At 47.7% G+C, this 23,958-nt stretch overlaps 1 protein-coding gene across 1 annotated transcript in view; it reads right to left on the bottom strand.

The window, feature by feature from the left end:
• Positions 1-715: 715 nt before the first annotated feature.
• Positions 716-23,958, bottom strand: part of LOC110312353 (cytochrome P450 4F22) — a 41,681-nt gene continuing 18,438 nt past the window's right edge. Inside the window, exons 4-14 of the mRNA XM_021185868.1 lie at positions 23,294-23,438; positions 13,949-14,002; positions 13,150-13,277; positions 12,859-12,983; positions 11,520-11,787; positions 7,986-8,052; positions 7,745-7,874; positions 4,296-4,429; positions 2,874-2,938; positions 2,192-2,274; positions 716-1,740 (exon numbers count right to left, since the gene is read on the bottom strand). Coding sequence (XP_021041527.1) covers positions 1,563-1,740; positions 2,192-2,274; positions 2,874-2,938; positions 4,296-4,429; positions 7,745-7,874; positions 7,986-8,052; positions 11,520-11,787; positions 12,859-12,983; positions 13,150-13,277; positions 13,949-14,002; positions 23,294-23,438 — 1,377 coding nt within the window. The 3' untranslated portion in view covers positions 716-1,562. The remainder of the gene's footprint in view (positions 1,741-2,191; positions 2,275-2,873; positions 2,939-4,295; positions 4,430-7,744; positions 7,875-7,985; positions 8,053-11,519; positions 11,788-12,858; positions 12,984-13,149; positions 13,278-13,948; positions 14,003-23,293; positions 23,439-23,958) is intronic.

The following is a 23,958-nucleotide window of genomic DNA, read 5'->3' as shown; positions in this document are numbered from 1 at the left end:
TGAGCCGTGGCAAGAGTCATTCCATTCATACGAAGCCCGGGCTGACCATGTCTTTACACCCAGTGCTTGTTCATACCTTCCATGACTCCCTGTTGCTCTCTGCCCACTACCCTTCCTCCAGTCTGCTCCCACACCCAGATGCAAACAGTTACTGTAATGAGATTCAGATGAAACCTAATGCTTCCCGTGCTCTTCCCAGGCTGAGGTGGGTGAGCACTCCATTCCAAACACATCCCCAGACCTTGCTTTCTTGGACACTAGGTGTCCACCTGGCCCTAGCTGGCCTTGAACTTGAGATAGAATGACTCTTGCCAGAGCTCAATTGTCTTCCCACATGTTTGCACCTGATCCACACATTGCTCCATGGTTTGGATGACTTCTGATTATCTCATTTAACAGACACTAAAACTGCTGTGAAGTTTTCGTGCTCTTTCCCAACCCAGGCCTTTGCTGACACTGTTCCTCTGCCTGGGACACTCTTTCCTTCCCACAGTCCACTCAACTTCTGCTCTTACTTCAGCCTCAGACTTCCCGTGATCCTCCACTCCCCATACCTCTGTCACATTCACCCAGAACCAGGGGTCTCATGTTTGAAGCATTTATCATACATTGTGAATAATCATTCACAGGTATAATTGTTCAACTTCTGATCCTCTCTGATGAGAAGGAAGAACTAGACTGGGCTGGATGCCTGGCCCCATGCCAGTAGACATTGAATTAATATACAATCTATTGACCAAATTATCAGAGCCCAAATTGTCCCAAAAAATCTGAGTTTAGTTCCAGATCAAATAAGTATGTCCCAGCTGCTTCCCGACTGTCAAGAGGCCCACCCCCCCCCCCACATTGGGCTCCAAATCTAGGACCGGATGAGGTGGACAGTGTCTGGATCCTCTTGCTTTTACTCTCACTCTTAAAATTGAGAAAACTCAAGCAAAGGGACGGTGACCAAGAAGGAAGGGGCTTGCAAGGGTCCAGGTTTACAAAACAACAAAGCAAACAGCCTAAATCCTGAGAGCTTGAACTGTCCTTTCATGGAGCTGTGGGTCTTGGGAAAGGATGTTGAAGATTCGGGACTGCAACCTCAGGCTCCGGCTTCTAAATCCTCCATTTAGAAGCTAACTTGGGCATAGACAGAGGGAAAGCCAGAGGATACAACCCCAGTGGTGAGTCTTAGGTCCAAGTTTCTGTGAGCTGGGCCAAGGAATCAGAATCCGCAGGGCCAGGGTAATCTGACTGGGGCGTGGCCTAGGCCCGAGTGGGGCGTGGCCTAGAATCTTTCCCTCAAACTGAGGGAGGGTGACAGTAATTCAAAGCGGAATTTCGACCTCAGGGGATAGAATCAAATCCCAAGGGTGGAATCTTGTCCTGAGATTCGAAGTCAGCACCAACAAGATGCTCCTCTACAAAGCTTCGTCCTCCAGTACCTTCGAGGAGCATAGTCAACGCCCTCAATATCTTGGGGGCGGATCCAGGCTATTGGAGGTGTGATCTAGGCCTGAGCGGGTGGAGCCTGAATCCCTGAATCCCTGAATCCCAGGATCCGCGGAGCAAGGGCGCACTCAGGCCCGTGAGGGTAGAGGCTCTACATTGAGCCAAAGGCCGTTCTCCGTGCGTAGAATAAGCTCCGGCTTCCTCCGCACCTTGTGGGTTCGGTCCACGCTCAGGCGGAAGCGCAGCAGTGTCAGCGCCACGACCACACGCATCTCTGCCATGGCAAAGCTCTGCCCGATGCAGTTCCTGAAGGAAGGGTTCAAATGAGACTCAAGAATTCTTAGGATGTGCAACACTGGACTCAAACGTTCAAATCCTAACACACAGCTCATCCTAACACACAGCTCAAATCCTAACACAGAGCTTACTACTGCATCCTGACAGATGAGCGCCCTTATTAAGCTTCAGTTCCTTCCTCTGCCGAACCCGAAAGATGACAGCATCACAGAGCTATTGGAAGTATGTGAGCCCAGAAGCCGGGGTCCGACATACTGGAGGGGTACCCTGTTCTCAAGGACGGAATTGCAGTCTGATTCGGAACCTCTTGGTTCAGTTAGGGAAGCAGAGGGGACTTGAGTTGCCTAAAATTACTCGTGGGTGTCGCTTGGTCCCTGCTTCCATGGGGCACACTCCTGATCCGACAATGACTCCGCCCCTCCCATTTGTAGTGATGTTTGGGGTTAGTATGGGTCCTTACCTGGGACCTGCTGAGAAAGGTACGAAGGCCAGTGGAGAGCGCTGCTGTGGGGTGTCCGGGTCAAAACGGTAAGGATTGTATACCTAGACAAGATTGCCTGGGTGAGTCTGAGGACTGTTCCAACCATCCAGCCCACCCGCACCTCAACATCTGAGGACCTCTATAGCTGGAACACCTTGGGGCCATTTGTTCCAATCTATCACACACACTTCAAACTATTCATGCCTGTCTCCTGTTGTCACGCACCCAGGCTCTTTTTCTACCTCAGGGCTTTTGCACTTAATGTCTTCTCAGCCTTGAACAGGCCTGTTCTTCATACTCATTAGGTCTCAGTTCAAACATTACCTTCTCTTTGGGGCCTCTCTGGATTCCTTGAGAGTAATTCCTCCCACTTCATCTCTTTGTACCTCCTTAGAACATTTAGCAATGCCCAAAATGTTCTTATCTATTGGCTAGTTGTCGTGAGCTTTACTTTAAGGTCCATGAGGGCATAGGCAGTGTGTCGTTATAGGTTATCACTGCTAAGCACAGAAGTGTAACACACAGTAGGTGCTCAGTGACTATTTATTGGCCTTGTGAATTAACAAGGACTGAGTGAGTCAGTGGGTAACAGCAGGGCCAGTCCCTGCAAGTAGGCCTAAGAAGGAGCCATGGCCATGGGACAACAAAAGCAGGAACTTACCTTAGAGTCAGGCCACACTATGGGGTTGTGGTGGGTCCCGTAGATGCTGACCAAGCAGATAATTCCTGGGGAGGAGGGGAACAGTTGGAATCAGTGGGGCCCACGGGAGTCTCTGGAAACACACACACACCCCTCAGCTCTTCCTGCAGTCATACGATGGATCCCTGTGAGCCAGCTGACACTTCCTGTCCATCCTTCTGTGAAAACATTTGCTGCTCTTTCTACTCTCTCTGCCCCTTTCTAGCCCTTCCACATGCCCTCACTGTCCATACAAGATGACAGTATTGCTCCTGCCACTTCCCTTGGCTCCCTTCTTCCCTTCGGGTAGAGTCGGGTGCCTGTTTTTGGCACTCAAAACACACACCATCTGCACTCTGAAGTTCTGTTCCATACACACACTTGCTCTTACATCTTGGAGAACGTGGCCTTCCATGTTTCCTCCCTGGACTTCAAAGACGTGGGGCCTCTCCTTAGAGACTGGGTGGTACTTAGGCCTGAGCTCCCAGCATGACCACAAACACAACTTGATTCTCGGGAAGTAGATAGCATCTAAACAAACCTGACCCTCGAGTCCAGCCCCTCCCAAAATGTTCAGCATGTAAAAGTGCTTTCTGTGAAATCCAGAAGACAAGGGTTCAAGCCTTAGAACTCATGGTAAAAGAAGAGAAAACTGCTGAAAACTGTCCTCTGGCCTTCCTATATGTGTGTGCACACCTGCACGCCATCAGCAGCAGCAGCAGCAGCCTTTTTTTTTTTTTAAGACGCTGACCTTCTGTCTTTCAGGCCTACCCAGATCCAGCCCCGCCTCACCCTCTCCTTCCTTTCCACCTGGATACAGGCCCGTCTAGCTCCTCTGTGCACATCTAGGTTTCCCTCTGATGATTAGTTTTGTCAAGTTGCTACAATATAGAATCACCTGAAAAGGGGGTCTCTGGGAGGGATTGCCTGGATTTAATTGGTCTATAGGCATGCCAGTAAGAAATTTTCTTTTTTTTTAATTTATTTTTATTTTATATGAACTTAGTGTGTGAGAGAGTGTGCGTTTATACATGACACATGTGTAAGGGTCAGAAGTGAGTGTCAGATTCCCTAGTACTGGAGTTATACGTGGTTGTGAACTACCCAACAATGTGCTTAGAACTAAACTCAGGTCCTCTGGCAGAGTAGACTAAGTATTTCATGTCTCTGTCACTCTGACTCCTCTGCCACAACAGATTATAACCAGGAATCGCTTTACCCCTAAAGTTCCTTTTGTTGGGTTATATTACCACATCGATAGGAAATGAAACTAAGACATCCTCATCATCCCCAAAGCAACACATACCCAGGGGTCTTTCCCATCACAGGGACCCTGCACCCACAGCAGGCATGGCCAGACCCCTGCGAACAGTGCCACAGCATTAAAGGAGACAGAGCAGGCACCTTTGGGGATGACACGTCCATCTGGCAGCTTGATGTCCTCTGTGCAGCGACGAGAGATGAGGGTCACAGGTGGGAACTGGCGAAGGCTCTCCTTGATACACATGGTGGTGAAGGGCAACTGAGTGAGGTCATCCCTGAAGAGAAAGGAACTGTGACTCCCTGAACACATGCACATATGCAGGTACCCACACACGCACACGCACACATACACACGCACGCACACACACGAATGTCTATGGAGGGCCAGTACAGAGATCCGAATGGCCAGAGCTTGTGCAATTTGCACATGTCCCAAGTGGGTATCATGTGTATGACTGACCAGGAAAGAATGAAGATATTCTAAAGAGACACTCTATCCCTCGTTCTGACTATCAAGCTACTGAAGCAATGCAGTCCAGAAAACTGGAATGCCCCTGGGGATCTAATGCAGGGAGAGGGAGAAATGTTAAGGTTAGGCTACCCAGAAGGGAAACTTCTCTCCCAGAAGGAGACTTAAACCTGTTAGACCACGTTACAGAGGATATGATGGGCCATAGTTGGGACCACATCTTGACAAGGACTGCTTACCCACACATAATGCTGGCCTCTACTTAAGCTTTAACCTCACTGCAGACCCCAAAGGGGACTTGGGAAAAGTGTCACCGTCGCTCTCTATCATCTCCTGCCACCCCTTCCCAATATTGCCACACTGAATAGATTTCCACTTTCTGTTTTCCATTAGTAATTCGGCTGTTTTTAATTGTCTAATGGAGAATGAACCATGGTTTGTTGCAGACACAGGCCATGACCTCAAGAAGGCAGCAAGGTGGATCAGTGAGTTAAGAACCTTGTTGCCAACTCTGATTATCTGGGTTCGATCCTTGGGGAAGGAGAGAACTAATTCCTGCAGGTTGCCCTCTAACTTCCACATAGATGTGGTAGTACACACATGAGCGCACATGCACACACACACACACACACACACACAATCAATCAATCAATCAATCACTAGAAATAAGAAAAAAAAAAAAAGGAAGAGGTGACTGGGGATATAGCTCAGTGACAGTCCAATTGGTTGGTATTCATGAGGTCCTAGGTTCAGAAAAAACTATCTGGCCATTCACCAATCACAATATTGACAAATGAAAACAGAAAGCAATGGTCCTGGTTGCTGGGGCTGCCACTGGGCCCCAGACTAACCTACCATTGATGAATTGTATAATCATGGGAGATGTGAGGGCAGCTGGGAGCCTCAAAGTCACAGCAAGTTACTATTTTGTATGCATTCTTTCCAGATTTCATTTGTTGTGTTTTTTAAAATGCTTTATTACAGATTTCAGAATAGTTTATCATACTTGGGAGCCCAGATTAGACTAATTATAACTATTAGTTTATGGTCTAGTTCATTTTTTAAGATCAAGACACTGTGTGTGTGTGTGTGTGTGTGTGTGTGTGTGTGTGTGTGTTGTTTTGAGACAAGTTTTCGCTATATAGACCAAGCTAGTCTCTATCTCGTAGCACCCCTCCTGCCTCAACCTCCAGAATACTGGTGGTATTACAGTTGTGCATCACCACACCTAGCTCTAACAGGTTGGTTTGGGGCTTATCTGTCACACATATGCAAGTGCCCGTAGATGCCAGAAGAGGGCATCAGATCCCTGGAGCTGGAGTTAAAAGCAGTGGTGATCTGGCTGCCCAGTGTGGGTGCTAGGGTTGGACTTCGGGAGCACTGGAAGAGTAGCAGGCATCTTTAACCACTGTGCCCCTCTCCAGCCCTGACAGAAGCTCTGTGTTCCTGTTATAAAGAGCCAAAGAAACCCTTGTCATACAGATACCAATAGATATAAATAAACACGACCAAGAAAACAAAAGAGCACTTAGATCCTGGCAGGCATCATCTGCTGCTGGACTTCCTAGTCAGACCCTCTGCTGTCTCCCTTTGTTATGAAGGCAAAAGTGGCAGGATGTTTAGGGTACTGTGGTACCCAACTGACAGTCTTCCTGAAGGTGTACACAGAATGTGTGGGTTCATGTATACACTTAGGTATTTATCCACATGTCATGTGTGAATTACCTGTGGAAGCCAGAGGACTTCCAATGTCATTTCTCAGGCACCATGCACCATCTACTTTATTTGTGTATATTTGGACAAGGTCTCTCCTTGACCAAGAAGCCCCTAGACTTCTAGGGACCCCAGGGGTCCACCTGTCTCTACCCCCCCAGAATTGGGACGACAAGAGTTTGATATCATATCCAGCTGTGGTGTTTTGAATAAGAATGGGCGCTATCAGCTCATATATTTGAAATAATTAGGATGTGTGACCTTATCACAGGAAGTGTGTCACTGAGGATAGGCTTTGAGAGTTCAAGGGCCCAAAGCAGGGCAGTGTCTCTCTCTTCCTGCTGCCTATAGATCCAAGTGTACAACTCTTTACGCTCCTTCTCCAGCACCACGTCGGCCCGCACACTGCCATGCTTCCCATCGTGATGGAAATGAACTAAACCTCTGAAACTGTAAGCCAGCCCCAATTAAATTTTATAAGAGCTGCCGTGGTTATGGTGCCTCTTTACAGCAACAGAACACTGACTAAGACACCAGCTTTTATTTTCGAATGTATTTTCGTTCACATTTGCAAGACAAGCATTTTACCAATGGGACATCTCCCAAACTCTTTTTTTTTTTTTTTTTTTTGAAAGTGATTCAATTAGCCAAGGCTTGCCTCAGTTTCAATATGTAGACTAGGCTGGCCTTGAACTCCTGATCCCCCTGCTTCATCCTTTTAAAAGCCGAAATGTCAGGTGTGCCACCATGCCTGGCTTCAGTGCTGGGCTCTCTGTACCACTCAGAGCCAACTTTCATCTTAAGACTATCTTCCTGCTCTCTATTCTGCACTTCCTCTCTGCATCAATCACATGGCATGCCATTCCATCCCAAAGGGTGATGTGTCTAAAGGCACTATTTACAGGCCTTCGCTGCCCCATGCATATACTGAGCTTCACCATGTGACTTGCCTTCTCCACAATGTTTCTGTGCACATAGAACTTTTTTTACACTTCTGGAATCTGCATTGACAAGAACATGCCCCAGAGTAGCCCCAGATCCTAGGAGAGTTAGGAAGCACTTGGAGAAGACCTGAACCCAGCCAACAATTTGGAAGCAGCCTCACTCCATTCAACGAAGCCCAGTAGCCATGGAAATCTTGTGTAGGTCAAAGCTGTAACTAAATGCTTGCCCCAAGCCACTGAATTTGAGGGCTGTATGTTCTGTGGTGGGGCAGCAACAGCTGCTGCTGAAGTTGTCCTGGAAACTGCTGAACCAGGGTCAGGCATCACAATCATCCCGTTATGAGTTGGAACTCTGAAAGCTGCAGGGACTTGTCTAAGACCACACAATCAGAAAGTGGCAGCTCAGAGATTCACACCCAAGACTCATTTTCCTCCGTTCAGTCCTCCTGACCTGCCAAACTTACCAGTCCAGCTCTTCCAGCTCTCTGCCTTTCATGACTTCTTGGATCTCCTCCCGGCACTTCTCCTGGTACTCTGGATATTTTGCCAGGTTGAACAGTGCCCAGGACAGCCCACTAGATGTTGTGTCATGACCTGTGGGCAGACAGATGTCAGAAGATTAGAGTGTCCCCAGGGTATTTCCCCACAGCAGGAGGATGGTGGTACTTCTTCCCAGCGACCCTCAGCCTCACTCGGCATCCTTACCTTCAAACATGAAAGTATCTGCCTCAGCCCGGATGTCCTCATCAGATAATTCTTTCCCCTCTTCATCCTGAAATGGATAGTGTAGGATGCTGAGCTCACTGTACTCAATGTCTGTACCCCACTTCCTACATCCTAGGGGTGCCCCAAAGTCAGACAGACCTATTTCCCCATTTGCCTTTCTCATTTCTTTCTTCCTCTCTTTCTACTTTTATTTCTTACATTTATTCATTTATTGTATGCATACATTTATTTAGTGTGAGTATTTAGTACTCACACATGCTCACACTGTGTACGAATGCATACACTATGGTGCACCTGTGAGAATCAGAGGACAACTTGCTGAGATCATTTCTCACCTTCAAACATGTGGGTACCAGGGATTGAACCCAGGCTGCCAGGCTTTGCGGCAATCATATTTACCAGCTTAGCCATAGTCTCAGATTGTCTGTCTCTTTCACCCCACTCTATCAGAGACTCCATGTACAGCCCAGACTGGTCTCAAACTTGTGGTCCTCCTATCTCAGTCTCCCAAAAGTTGGAGTTACATATGTGTACCACTGTGCATGGCTTGCCATCCTGCCCTGCCCCTCTTAAACTAATGGGTGTGAATATTCCAGGCAGAGTGAAGGACACAACTTTCAAGGAAGACAAATGGGGGGAGGAGGAGGAATATCAAAGAGAGTTCATACAAGCATTGCTTGATAATTATGTTACAGTCCAAAAAACAAATTAGGAGGACAAAAAGATGGATTGAAAGGAAAAGGTGTCTCCTGCTCATCCCAATTGTCTGAGTTCAATTCTCAGAACCCGCATGGTATAAAAAGAGAATCAGCTTCTACAATCTGCCCTCTGACCTTCATTGTTTCACAGGTCATGAGGCCCAGAGTCGTCTCAAGTTCACAATCCTGTTTCAGCCTCCCAAGTCCTGGAATTGTGTGTCACCACAGCCAGCTATTCTAAGTTACCTAGAGAAAACTTAAGTCTACAAAAGGACCATCACCATTTTTGCATGCCACTGCTTCATCTTAATGCTGCACACCTGCAGTTACTGAGCAGCCCCTGACAAGCCCTTTATCCTCTGGGTAGCCAACAACTTTGTCATCATGTCTGATCAGCACCAAAATACAAGAGATGAGTACCGTGATCTCCATCAAATACCCTCTAAGTGGCAGAGCCATAGCTGGAATTCAGAACTATATCAAAAATTCCACGCAAGAAGCTGGGCACAGTGTCATACCCCTGTGATACAAGCACTGGGGACATGGAGGCAGGAGGATACGAAATTCAAAGTCATCCTCAGCTACACAATGTTTTTGAGGTTAGTATTGGCTAGATGAGACACTGCCTCAAAAAAAAAAAATAAGTAAAAATAAAGCAGCAAGAAAGAGAGATAGCTAAGAGTGCTTGCTGCTCTTATAGAAGACCTGGGTTTGGTTCTCAGCGCCTATATCAGGTAGCTTACAACTGTCTGTAACTCTAGTTCCAAGGAGTCTGACCCTCTTCTGGACTCTAAGGGTGTGTGTACTCAGGCACACACATGCACACATATTTAAAAGTATAATAAATGTTTAAAAAGAAAACACAAGGGGCTGGAGGGAGGGTTTTGAAGGTAAGAGCACTTGCAGTACAAATAGGAAGATCTGAGTTTAGATCTCCAACACCCATGTAAAAAAAAAAGAAAGAAAGAGAGAGAGAGAGAGAGAGAAGGAAGGAAGGAAGGAAGGAAGGAAGAAAGAAAGAAAGAAAGAAAGAAAGAAAGAAAGAAAGAAAGAAAGAAAGAAAGATAAAGAGAGAAAGAAAGAAAGAAAGAAAGAAAGAAAGAAAGAAAGAAAGATAAAGAGAGAAAGAAAGAAAGAAAGAAAGGAAGAAAGAAAGAAAGATAAAGAGAGAAAGAAAGAAAGATAAAGAGAGAAAGAAAGAAAGAGAAAGAAAGAAAGGAAGATGAAAGAGAAAGAGAGAAAGAAAGAGAGAGAGAAAGAAAGAAAGGAAGATGAAAGAGAAAGAGAGAAAGAAAGAGAGAGAGAAAGAAAGAAAGAAAGAAAGAAAGAAAGAAAGAAAGAAAGAAAGAAAGAAAGAAAGAAAGAAAGAAAATAAGCTGTGGCTTGGTGCGCATTGGGAACAGAGACACGCAGATCTCTATTGTTGGCTGGACAACCAAACTAGATGAAATGGCAAGACTCCAGTCCTATGAGAGACCCTGTCTCAAGACAGTAAGTCAGAGAACAAGAGGAAGACACCAAACTTTCTGCTCTGGCTTGCCAAATCCAAATGTGCCTGCATAGGCACCCACACCCACGCACTTACATGCACATCATACACACAAATCCACACAAGAATGAGCTGCAGTTGAATGATAGAGCACTTGCTTCATATTCTTTATGTCTGGCTTCAAGTCTCAGAACTCCAGTGATAATAAAAATAAGAGCCGTTTGGCTGGAAGTCTGCTTGGTGGTTACAAGCACCTGCCGCTCTTCTAATGATCCTCGTTCGCTTCCTAGCATCTTGTGTGCAATGGCTTCCAACCATCTGTAACTCCAGGGATCTCCTGCCCTCTTCTGACCTCCATGGGCATTGGAAATTGTATGCACATACCCACAAATACACACGTAATTAAAAACAAGAGTCTCTGCACCGGACCTACAAACACATTCTTGTCTACTTTAATACATGAATAGGAAACAGACTGGCTAGGCATGGTGGCATACATGTCATCTCGCCAGTCAGGAGGCTGAGAAGGACTGGAGAGTTTAAGTTTGAGGCCAACCTGAGAACTGGAAAGGGAAAGGACGGGGGTGGGGATAAATAGGATAAACTGGCAAGATGGCTCAGCAAGTGAAGGCACTTTGACACCAAGCCCAGTGGACCTGCCTGAGTTTCACTCCTAGGATCAGACCCACAGGGTTGAAGGAGAAAACCAACTCCCAGGAGTTGCCTTCTGACTTCCCACAAGGGCTCTGTAGCAGGCATGTCCACCCCAGATACAGAGAAAAACTCAAACACACACACACACACACACACACACACACACACACAAATAAATCAGTGTGACTGTTTTGTTTTGAGACAGGGTCTCAGTATGGAGCCCTGGCTGGGCTGTCCTGGATCTTCTTGCTTTATAGACTCCCCTGGCCCTAACTCACAGGACTCTGCCTTCTGAGTATTAGGATTAAAGGCATGTATCACATGCTTGGCCAATCACTGTAATTAAAAAGGTTTGTTTTAAAAGAAAGAAGCTGTGCATGTGTCCATACAGAGCTTAACTATTTGCACATAAGTTGTCCCAGCAGGACTCATAGCCAACTTTCTTACGGATACAGGGCTGTTCCACAGGACAAACCACACGCTAGACTATAATTACACTTTAGACATTAAATTAAAAGGACTGAAATACTCTGTTGTGACATCTGAATGAGCCTAACCGCATTATGTATCCACCCCTTACAGTAATTCCCATGACTTTGAGCATCTTTTCAGCAAAGAGTGCAATTCCCAGCTGGCCTCTAGGGGCAGGAGCCCGCTTCCACCAGTTCTCACCTTGGCCAGCAACAGCACATCTATGAAGTCCAAGGTCTTGCCCTGCTTGGCTTTCAGCCATGCCTCGGCGCCCTGCTGGCGCAGCGCCCGCCGCCGCTCCTGTATGACTTCAGTGGTGAAGTTGTGCACCGTGTCGCAGGCCTGACGGAAGCGCCTCCCATCGGCCGTAAGGTAGTACATGAAATCCAGGTAGTGATGCAAGCGGTATTGGCGCCGCACCACCAGAGCGCTCAGTTCAATAATGGAAGAAATGTAATCGCTCATTCTCCTGCAGAGAGAAGGGCTGTGAGCCACCTGCACGGCCCAGAGACACACTTGGGGCACAGAGTCTGTTGCATAACGACAAACAGAGGCTTTATATTAATCTATTTTGTTATATTTTAAAATTATTTTTTATGTTATGTGTATGCATGTTTGCCAGAGTGTATGTCTGTGCTGCGTGCATGTGTGTAGTGCCTTGAAAAGTCTCAAAGGAAGTGTGATCCACAGATGATTGTAATATGTATATATATGTGTGTGTGTGTATATGTATATGTACATATACATATGTGTGTGTGTGTATATATATATATACATATATATATATGTGAAAAGGAAGTGGGACAAGGAAGGAGAAAGTGGGTAAGGATGAAGAAAAATAACAATACAGGAAGAAGAGGAAGAAAAGGAAGAGGGAATAAGAGGGAAGAAGGGATAAGAAGGAGAGGAGGAGGGAAAAGAGAAAAGAGTAAGAACTATGAAATGAAGGACTGAGCTGAACACTTCTAGGCTACACCCGTCTGTGGAGAATGGGGAGAATAGCGCTTCCTGGGCATCTACTAAGCGTCAAGACACCAGCGGGCATTGGTTTGCTTACTTAATTATGTATTCATGTGGTTTTGTTTTGTTTGTTTGTTTGTTTGTTTGTTTTTGGCTTGCTTGCTTTTAAGATCAGTTCTTATGAGGTAGCCCAGGAAAGCCTAGAACTCACTCTGCAAGCTGGCCTTGACTCAGAGCAATCTGCCCACCTCAGCACTGAGATCATGTGCCACCGGGTTGTGTGACTGGCTTTCATTACCTTGTCCAGGCTTAACTCAAACTCAGAATCCTCTTGCCTCAACCTCTCACATGCTGAGATTAGGGATCCCAGGCATAGACTACCACACCCAGCCAAAGTCTCATTTAGTCCTTTTTATAAGAGAACTAAAGCTAAGAGAGGTCTTGTCACCTTGGGGCTTACCCAAGAAGAAAAAGAAAGAAAGCAAGGTTTCTTTCTAAGGGTGCATGGTCCTAGCTTGCATCACAGCAGGGACTGGCCCTCTCTCCTCCCACCCCCGCCCACCCTGGGGGCCAAACTTACTCCTGGCAGTCACTGTTGTAACTGAACACACATTTCTGAAGACTGTCCAGGGTCATAAGGCTGACATGCTCGAACATGTCAAAGGAGGTCACTGAGCCCTCTGCCAGATGTCGCCGCCATTTAGCCTGTAAGGGAGAAACAGGGTGAGCAGGCATGAAGAACCCAAACCACAAGCTGGTCAGACAGGAGCCAGGGAGGATCCTCACTGCCAATCCAGTCTACACACAGCAAGGGATGCTCCACTTCATTTGGCGGCCTCACCGGATGAAGCTACTAAGTCTTAGGACTCACGTGCATAATGTTCGTGCACTGGTTGAAAATCTTCATGTAGGGCTTCAGGATGTCAAAGTGGAAGGCAGGTGTGAGCAGGCGGCGGTGCCGGCTCCATTTGTTCCCTTTGCTGATCAGAAGTCCATCCCCTGAACACAGGAAAACAAGGCCAGAAGCTGGAGATCCTGCTGGAGCCTCCCCTCCCCCTGCTGAAGCCTGCTCCCCATCCCCTACCCCCACCCCACCCCGCTGAAGCTCTCCACGGAGCCCACACCCTTCCCTAATTCCCTGTGTTAAAGATAATCAGTATGGCTCCTGTTTCACTATGAGGTGTGCTTAGAGTCCATTGGAGAATCACAAGAGGAGGCACTGGCCCCATCTTCCCCAGCTGCCAACTGGTGCCTGCTTTCTGTGATCTCAGGTCACCCTAAGATTGAAAGGTTATAGGAAGTCCAAGCCCATGGATGAGACACGAAGGGGATCTTCAGCCCCAAGATACACACCAGATGGGGTTTTGGACTTGAACTACTGGGATAGGAATCTGGGACAATGCTAGACACCAGAAGGATAAGGACCTCCTTGAAGAACTCATCTAATGAGAAATTCAAGGGGCAGAGAAATATTAAAAATATAAAAGCCAGTTTGGGATCATATTGGGGGATGGGCGGTCATTTACCTTTTCTCTAGCCTAACATGCAATTCTGTGTTGCACTTTACAGTAAGATAGACTGACTTACCTTCCCTACTCTGAGTCCCCAGTACTCTTATTATGATGTCCCACACCCAAAACTCCAGCTCCATCGTCCCCTTCAGGACTTACCTAACCAAGGCTTCAGGAAGCTATAGAAAAACTCATCCTTGGGTGCAATGGCAGCTGTGGAGAGAGAAGCAGCAGTGAGGACTCCAGACAGCATTCTGCCCCTTGACCTCTGCTTCTGACTTTCTCAGGCCTCTTCTCTGGGCCCTTGCCTCCCATCTGGTTGTACCTTCACACCTTGAGAAATCTTACAACATGCTGATCTGAACTTGAGTCGCTCCTGCTCAGACACCTCCCATGGCTCACCACTGCTCTTGTAGAAGGAGCTTGGAGTTGGGTATGGTATAAATTATGCTTGTACCTTATGGTCTAACACCATGCTTGCAATCCAAGCAGTTGAGAGTCTAAGTCAGGAGGATTACTGTAAACTTCAGAACAGCATCAGTTATACGCATAGCGAGTTCCAAGCCAATGTGGGCTACTGTGTAATAATAGCTTTTCCTGGGAGATTGGGGGTAGGTGGTGGGAACCTTGCCTATATGACAGGATGCTTTCCTACCTGATGACCTGAGTTTAACACCTGGAACTCAGAAGGAAGAAGGAGAAAAATGACTCCCGCAAGTTGTCCTCTGGCATCCACATACATGATGTGGTACATACTTGTGCTATTGTACACACATGCATACACATACACACATACACCAAATTAATAAATATAAAAGAAATCCAAGCTTTAGAAAAATATCTGTCTGTCTGTCACCTATCTGTCTGTCTATCTATCTATGTTTGTGTTTGTAGGCACACACACACACATGCCCTGGCACTTGTATGGAGGTCAGAGGACAACTTGTAGGAGTCAATACTCCCCTTCCATCTGGGTCACAGAGATCAAATTCATTTTGTCAGGCTTGCCAGCAATCTCATTTACCTGCTGAGTCATCTCATTGGCCCTGAATGTTGGCCTTTCTTATATTAAAAAATAAAATAAAAAATAATCAAATCAAGTAAAAAGAATCCATTCTCAGCCTACCTCTGCTGGCTCTGCCTCACCCTATCCCTCATGCCTCTTCTGCTCAGCTCTTCAACCATCTCATAGCACACAGTCACTCACATCAGCCGCCTGCTGTGCTCCAGTGGGAGGGAGAGAGGGAGAGCACCTGTAACTGTCCATGCTCTTTGCTGCCAGCTCTGGCCATCTGAGTCACAGCAGTCCTCCTACAGACAGCCTTACTTTCCTTGTCTGTCTGCTATGCTGGCCCCAAGGGGATCTAATCTGTTGGCATTGACCTCGTCTTTGCCAAGCCACCCACTTGTCATTCTCATTTTCAAAGGGCTCATTTTCAAAGCCAGCTGTGACCAGCCCTAGTCCAGACTTTGCTCTAAGCAGACAGCGCAACCCTCTGAGCTCTTGCCACTCTGCCACACAGAACCAACAACACGGAGCTTCTCTGCTCCTAAACAATGTCAGGTGCCCCCTGGTGATCAGAAAGCATGCCTGTGTTCCCCAGAGTTCTCATGCTGAGACAGAAGATTGACGTCAGCTTGTGATACACAGTGAGATTCTTTTAGTTGGTAAGGCCTGAGTTTGCTCCCCAGAACCCATATTTAAACAGTAACAAGAAAGTCAATGAGAGTGTGAGTGGGCAGGTGAGATGACTCGATGGATAAAGGGGCTTATGGCCAAACCTGAACGCCTAAGTTCCCATCTCGGGTTCCACAAGGTGGAAAGAACCAACCTGTGTGGCTTGTTCTCTGACCTCTTCACATGTGTTGTGGCACTAGAGTGTCTCTGCTCCCCTCTCCACATCCCAGCATTGTGGGGATGAAGAGAAGTAAATGACTGGAACTCATGGGACAGCCAGCTTTGCCTGCTTGGCAAACCCAAGGCCAATGAGAGATCCTGTCTCAAAAATAAAGTGGATGGAACCTGAGAAAAGACAGCTGAGGTTGTCCTCTGACCTCCACGTGTACACATGCATGTATACATAACCCCCCAACTAACACACACACACACACACACACACACACCCCAAAACCTGGATGTTGCCCAAGTCACAAGTTACAGAATCAGGAAGGCCCCATTTTCCTTTTCTAACCCACAACCACCAGGTTTTCTGGCTGAATCCGGCTACCATAACTGCCAGGGAAATTGACATGGCAGGTTTGGCTGAGCTTACACTAATGAGGCAGATCAGGCTGTCCTACAGCAAGGCGCTGGGCTGTTTCCTGCTACTGATGGCTTTGGATAAAAGCCTGCATGATACTGCTGCTTATTTGTGTGGAGTGCAAGCTTTGCAGTGCACTCTAGGAAGTAACCCCATGTCACCGTGAGACACCAGTGCTATTTGGCATATCAGGTTCAGAACATCAGGGGGTCCCAGATCTTTGTAGATGATGTTACAAAGACTGCTAACAGCAGAAACCCAGAGAAATCAAAGCTGATGCAATGAGAAAGTTTTAGTGGTGTGAACCTGCAAGCCCAGGAGGAGGGAAGTTTGGAAGTTCAAGATCACCTTGAGCTACATAGTAAGTTCAAAGCCAGCCTGGGACACCTGAGACTCTACCAAAAAAAATCTTTCATTCAGTGAATGAATGAACCAAAGGGTAGATGGATGGCAGAAAAAATAAGAGTTGGGAAAATGGCTCTGAAAGTAAGAGCACTTGTCGTATAAGCAGGAGGACTGAGAGTTGGTCCCAGAACCCAGGGGAAAAAAATCATGGGCAGGGAGATGATTCTGTGGGTAAAGGTACTGTCTTAGGGTTTCTTTTCCTGCACAAACATCATGACCAAGAAGCAAGATGGGGAGGAAAGGGTTTATTCGGCTTACACTTCCATACTGCTGTTCATCACCAAGGAAATCAGGACCGGAACTCAAGCAGGTTAGAAAGCAGGAGCTGAAGCAGAGGCCATGGAGGGATGTTCCTTACTGGCTTGCTTCTCCTGGCTTGCTCAGTCTGCTCTCTTATAGAACCCAAGATTACCAGCCCAGAGATGGCACCACCCATAAGGGGCCCTCCCCCTTGATCACTAATTGAGAAAATGCCTTACAGTTGGATCTCATGGAGGCATTTCCCCAACTGAAGCTCCTTTCTTTGTGATAACTCCAGCCTGTGTCACGTTGACACAAAACCAGCCAGTACAGGTACTTATCACCAAGCCTAAAGACCTGAGTTAGATCCTCAGAAACCCTATGATTAAAGGAGAGAATAGATTCTTGCAAGCCGTTCTCTCACCTCTGCATATGTGGTGCTCACGTCTGCCCCAACACACATACGAAATACATAGATAAATAATAATTATAATTATAAAAAACAAATCAGACATGGCTGCATCCACCTGTGACCCCAGTGCTAGAGTGAAGACAGAATATCTAAGGCTCACAGGCCACCAGCCTAGCTGAAAGCATTAAGCCTCAGGTTTGATAAGAACATGCTCCTTGTACTACAAGTGTACACAGTCACATGTACATGTATGCACACACACACACACATACACACATGCATACTTATTCTTAGTTTCAAAAGAATAAAGCAAAGAAAGGGAGGGAAGGAGAAATGAATATTGGATGGATGGATGAATGGATGGATGAATAGTTGAAGCTGGTGGGTGGATAGATGTGGGACCGTAAAAGGCAGCCTGCTTTCTGGTTGAGTTAGGTTTAAACCCTGGAGACCCAGCAGGTGCTCCTGCTAGAGACAGAAGTTGTTTGCCCCACCCACCCCCCACCCCACCCCCACCCCCCCACCCCCACACCAGATACCAGGCCCCTGACACCTGAGGCCTCAGCTCCATAATTCTGTGGCCATCAGTAATGTAGGGCAACACCCCAAGCCCCTGGTAGTCTGTCTGGATTCCACCCCCACAGTTACCTGGCAACAGCCAGCTAGGCCTGGCCCACTCTAAAAGGGGCTGCTTGCTCCCTCCTCTCTCTCTCTTACCCTTACTCTCTTACTCTTGCCTCTCTCTTTTGCTCCCCCTCTCTCCACATTCCCTTCTCTCCTCTTTCCACATGGCCATGGCCGGCCTCTACTTCTCTACTCTCCCTGTCCCTGCATTTCTCTGCCTCTACTACCCTCTTAACTCCCCTTCCCACCATGACAATAAGTGCCTTAACACCATGAAAGCCTCTTCTTTTCAGGAACAATGGAGCAGTAATCTGTCAGTAAGGAAAACCAGGGACTAATCTCTGGGTGGAAGGTCCAGGAAGGACTTCCAGGTCCCAGGAGGAAAAGGCAGACACAAGGAAAGAGGGGAAGAGTTTTCTGCCATGCTTCAGAAGAAGAAGCCAGCAACCATGTAAGATCTCAAAACAAAGTTGTCACATAGGCCACTCCTACAGGGGGGGCTAGAGGAGTTTAGCAGCTGAAGTTTAGGACAGGTGGGAGAGACTGAGATGAGAAACTGATAAGGGCACACTTTTCCAGATGGGAGATAGCAGCACCCAGCAATTGTGCCAGTAGGCAAGTTGTAAAGGAACAAACTGTGTGTGAGTGTGTGTGTGTGTGTGTGTGTGTGTGTGTGTGTGTGTGTGTGTGTTTTGTCCAAGGATCCGAGGATTCAAGGGAAGTCAGGTGGGGGCCGGTAGCATGGTCACCTCCCGGTGCAAAGGTGGTTGAGTAAAACTACACACAACACATGTATGCATGTATACATGAATGGATGGATGATTGAGAGGGTAGATGGACAGATGAGGGGATAAGTATGTAGACAGATGTGTGGCTGTTCAGCCAGATGGATGGATGGATGGATGGATGGATGGATGGATGGATGGATGGATGGGTAGGTGCATGGGTGGATGGATGAATGGATGGATGGATGGATGGATGGATGGATGGATGGATGGATAGATGGATGGGTGGGGTGGATGGATGGGTGGGTGGGTAGATGGATGGGTGGGTGGATGGATGGGTGGGTGGGTGGATGGATGATTACATCCTCCTTGTACACCATAGAAAGGTTTGAGTGGAGAGACATCCAAAAAAGGAATTATGTACACCCAATGTGACTCAGCTACCAATGCGCACTCCCCTCCCTGCATTGGCAAACTATATGCACAGTCATCCTTCATGAGCACACCCCTTCTGTTTCCTTTCTGTGCACAGCCCATGCAAGGTGATGCCGTGACCTAAGGATGGCTCAGCTCCACTCCCTGCCTTCAGGAGCTCCTGGGTAGGGTGGGAAAGGGAAGGAGAGATCCACACCAGACAAAAGGTGGAGACAGTGCCAGGTGCCATGAAAGCCACATGGGAAGGCTGCTGGAGGTCAGAAGAGGCTTCCTGTGTGGGAGGGGAACCGAAAGACGGGTGGCAGGACAGTCACCTCTCTCCTCTCTTAGTTTTAGGTCCAGGCTAAAGTAGTCAGGGCGTTTTACTGACCTCCAGAGCTGTTTCACTGCTGCCTGCTTCATATGCCTGCCATTGGCCCTAGCACCGCAGGATAAAGTGCAAGCCCATCCACTTTTTGGTCCAGCTTCTACTCATTCAACTCATTCTACTCATTCAACGCTCAGCCTCATTTCCTACTTCCCATGAACATGCCTTCCACTCCATCCAAGCCTGGTTACCTGAATTCCCATAATGCCTTCTAACGTCTGTATCTTTGGACTGACAAGCCTCTCTATCTTGAACTCTATACCTGCCTAACTCTTATACATTCTTCAAAGCTTCACTTTATTGACCCTTTTTCCAGGAAGCTCTTTGCTTTCCCATCCTCTGTCCCCTCCCCAACTCTATCACTGTCCTTCCATGATGGCCATGCCTGGTAGAGGAGAAACTGCCTCTACCAAGCTGGTAATGCCACATCAAAGGAAAAGGTTTCAAAAAAAAAAAAATTCCCGCAACATGGTGTCCTGCTCAGAGGTGCTCGTACACACAAAACTGTCTTAGCACTTTGGCCTGGGGCCAGACTCGTTATGTAAACCAAGTTAGACAGTTCACCACTCTAGCCCTCCATCTTACTGTCTTCTTTAAAAAGAAATGACACTTACATACGTGTGTGTGTGTGTGTGTGTGTGTGTGTGTGCCAAGCAAGATATGAAGGTAAAGGTCAAAGGACAACTTGTGAGAGGAGCTTCTCTCTCTCCTTCCATCCTGGGGACTCTGGGGACACTCAAGTCACCAGGCTTGGCCGCAAGCATTTTCCTTCCATCCTGGCACTGGGCAGCTGCTCCTTGAATCTGCACATGTGTCAGGGAGTGATGAACCAACAGCTGGCTGGTCCGTTACTAGGATTACAATTGTCACTTATTGGTAGCAAACACTTGAGAGAGGGAGACTTGGGAAGCCTGTCAGTGAACAATGAATCACAGCCATTTGCTGAACAACAGCAAGGGAATTCCTTAAAAACCAAACTATAGGGATAGGGAGTATGGTTCAGTAAGTAAGACTTGTCCCCACAAGTGTGAGGACCTGGGTTCAGGTCTCCTGGAGCCATTTAAGGCCAGACACTCCCACACTCCCACAGTGAGATGGGAGGTAGGGATAGGTGAAGGTCCCTGGCCAACAGCAATGAACAAGAGACCCTGGACCCAAAAGCAGGTAAAGCTGCTTGCTTCTAAGCCCCACACTCATATGCATAAACCTGCATATACAAATAAAAATTAACACAGCATTTTTAAGTCAAATATAGGACTATGGAGACTGGGTTCAGTAGCAGAGTGTTTGCCTACCATGCTCAAGGCCCTGAGTTCCAAATCCAATATCAGGGGACGAAAGGTAGAGGAGGGCCAGCAAGATGTCTCAGTGGCTAAAGGCACCTGCCACACAGGCCAAACAACCTGACTTTGATCCCTGGGACCTACATGGTAGGAGAACTGATTGGCACAAGGTGTTCTCTGATCTACACACACACACACACACACACACACACACACACACACAAACACATATAATAAAAATCAATCTTATTATGCATGACAGGAGCTCCAAGAGGATCTATCCAGCAGCTAGACTGAAACATATTCAGAGACTCACAGCCAAACATTGGACAGAGGTTGGGGACTCTTATGGAAGACTGTGGGAGGATTGAAAGCCCTGAAGAGGATAGGAACTCCACAGGAAAATCAACAGAGTCAACTCACCTGGACCTCTGGGAGCTCTCAGAGACTGAGCCTTCAGCCAAAGAGCATACATGGGCTGGAATGGGGCCCCTGCACATATGTAACATATGTACAACTCAGTCTCCATGGCTGCCTTGTCTGGCCTCAGTGGAAGAGGACATGCCTAATCCAGCAAAGACTTGATGTGCCAGGGTTGGGGGAGAGATACCCAGGGAATGTTTCACCCTCTCAGAGGAGAGGGGGAGAGAGGAGGTGGAGGGACTATGGGAGAGGGGCAGCATTTGGGATGTTAATTTTTTAAAAGAAGAAATAATAGGACAAAAAGCAGGCTGGGGGTGTGGAGTGAGGGTGGGCATGAGAGTGAAGCCTTATGTGTAAGTGTCCTCGGGTGTGGGTGGGGTGGGTGTGAGAGTACAGCCCTGTGTGTAAGTGTTCCTGGGTGCTGACGGGATGGGCCTGAGAGTGCAGCCCTGTGTGTAAATGTCTCCAGTTGCATTGTTCAAAGCAGCTAGCATAAAGTGACTAATGAAAATGGGATCCATCTATACAATGGATCATAAAGAGAGCACAAGACTGAACTGTACAACAGTGCGGGTGAACCTGGAAGACAAGAGGCTGACTGAGAAACCAGACACCAAAGCATCTAGAAGCATCAAGGCCCTCTGGGAGAAAGCAGGTTACAGGAGCCAGGAGATACAGCAGGGAGGAACCAGAGCAGCCCTGCCTCACAGCACAAGCTGTGTAGGTTGGTGGAAAAGCTTCAAAACTAGAGAGTAAGTTGTTGCACAACCTTGTGAACACACCCAGTCATCACAGATGGTTCACCTACAAACACTGCACTGTACACTGGGTCAGCTCCTCAATAGGAAGAGCACACAGCCGGGTGTGTGTACATCCTGGCCAACAGTGGCAGTGACGGGTGGCCAGGCCCACAGCGAGGAAGCTGCTGAGACCCCATCCTCCACTCCAGGCTGACTGGGCTCCATTCAGTCCCTCTCAGCTCTCCATCTGGCTCCTGTGGAGGCAGCCAGGGCTACAGACCCAAGCGGGGAAGAAAGAGGAGAGGGAACCAGCCATGTTTGCCAAGTGCCTCAGCACAGTTGAGGCTCTCTTTGGAGAATTCAGCCTAGGAACCTGATGGTGGGAGGAGAAGAAGAAGAGGAGGAGGAAGAGAAGGAGGAGGAGAAGGGAGAGTGAGAGAGAAAGACAAGAGAAAAGACAGTAGAAGAGGATAAAAAAACCAGTAAGGTAGCTTCCTATGAGGGTAAAGGAGCTTGCTACTGAGCTTGAAGGCCTCAGCTCCACCCTCCGGACTCACATGGGGAAGGAGAGAAGTGACTTCCACAATATTATGGATCTATGAACACACACACACACTAAAATGTAGTAATAGACATTTTTTTCTTGGTTTATTTGAGACAGGGTTTCTCTGTGTAGCCCTGGCTGTCCTGGAACTCACTCTGTAGACCAGGCTGGCCTCAAACTCAGAAATCCGCCTGCCTCTGCCTCCCAAGTGCTGGGATCAAAGGTGTGCGCCACCACTGCCCAGCCGTAATAAACATTTTTAAGGCACAAGAAAACAGAGTGATAGCACACACCTGAGCAAATCATTGGTGTGAGCCAGCCTGAGCTACAAAGAGAGACCCTGTCTCCAAGTACCAAACTGTGGTTCTGACACCCCAGCAGCAAAGTGAAACACAGAATCACACCCAACAGTCTACTCTTGGCTATGAAGATGCTCAGCTCCGTGCAAGGCTATGCTGAGGACCCATTCCAAGGGGAATGAGCCTGAATAGACTCACCCACCCTGAAGGATTAGGACTGAAAATGGCACACCTAGAAAATAGACCCCTGGGTGATTATGGAAGACTTCCTGGAAGAAGGAGCCCTTGGAGCAGAGTGTTGAGGATGTGAGAACTCATCCGGCACACTTGGGATAAGTGGTGACAGCAGACAGGGGTACTAGCTTCTGTTTCCCTGCCAGCAGGCTGCCCACTGGGCCGCCGAAATGCTTGGTCATGGTAGGCATGCCACAGTCTTAATGAATGGACTGTCATGGCCTACAACTGAACAACAATTACTTACCAAAACCTTGAATAAGTCAGTTGCTTAGATGTGACTCCAGCAGGTGCGCCTAAAACTTACAACGTTCCTGAAACTCTTGCACACCACCCCACAATTGTCCATGTTCTCACAAGCTACTTTGCCCGCCCCGGTTTGGTGAACTTCTATCCATCCCTCAAACCCCTACTCAAGGCACACTCCCTGTGGGGCACCCACATGTCTGTAACCCTAGAAGGGTTCTGGGAGTTTCAAGTTGACTCATCCCTCTGAGGTCCAACCTGCCTACCTGAGGCACCCAACACAGGCTTGATGTAGTCAGGATGAACAAGCACCAGGAGAGGCAGGAAAGGTCCAACCCATGCCAGGATGATGTGGTGCATGGTATCCAGCACCTTCTTCTCGTTTTGAAGGCCCTTCTCGTTGGGAAGATACTGTGGCAGATAGAAAGGGGCAATGAGGACCTGACAGCTCGGCTTAGTCTGTCCCTCCCTCCCCCTCCACTCCCTCCCTCCCTCCCTCTCACTACTCTCTCTCCCCTCTAGAACACCAAAGGCAAAGACGTGGTGCCTTGCTGAGCTTCCCTGAGTTGCTCCCCACTCTAAAACAAGAAAGAACAATGGGGCTGGGGCGTGGCTCAGGGATAGAGCTCCTGACCAGAATCCCCCAGTGAGGGTCTGGGGACATGCCTGTGGGGTAGAATGTGTGAGATGTTGCCTCATATGTGTGAGAGCCTGGATTCCAAAGCCAGCATAGGAGAGAGAGAGAGAGAGAGAGAGAGAGAGAGAGAGAGAGATGCCCAGATCTGACTGGCCTGTGACTATGTGTGTAGGGAATAATTATCTTTATCCTTCCTCTAGATCAGTGGTTCTCAGTCTTCCTAATGCCACAACACTTTAATAAAGTTCCTCATGTTATGGTGACCTCCAACCATAAAATTATTTTCACTGCCAC

This window comes from Mus caroli, chromosome 17 (genome assembly GCF_900094665.2).
Source record: "Mus caroli chromosome 17, CAROLI_EIJ_v1.1, whole genome shotgun sequence".
Classification (NCBI taxonomy): Eukaryota; Metazoa; Chordata; class Mammalia; order Rodentia; family Muridae; genus Mus; species Mus caroli.
The sequence above is the reverse complement of the archived record's forward strand: the minus strand, read 5'-3'. Positions and strand labels throughout refer to the sequence as shown.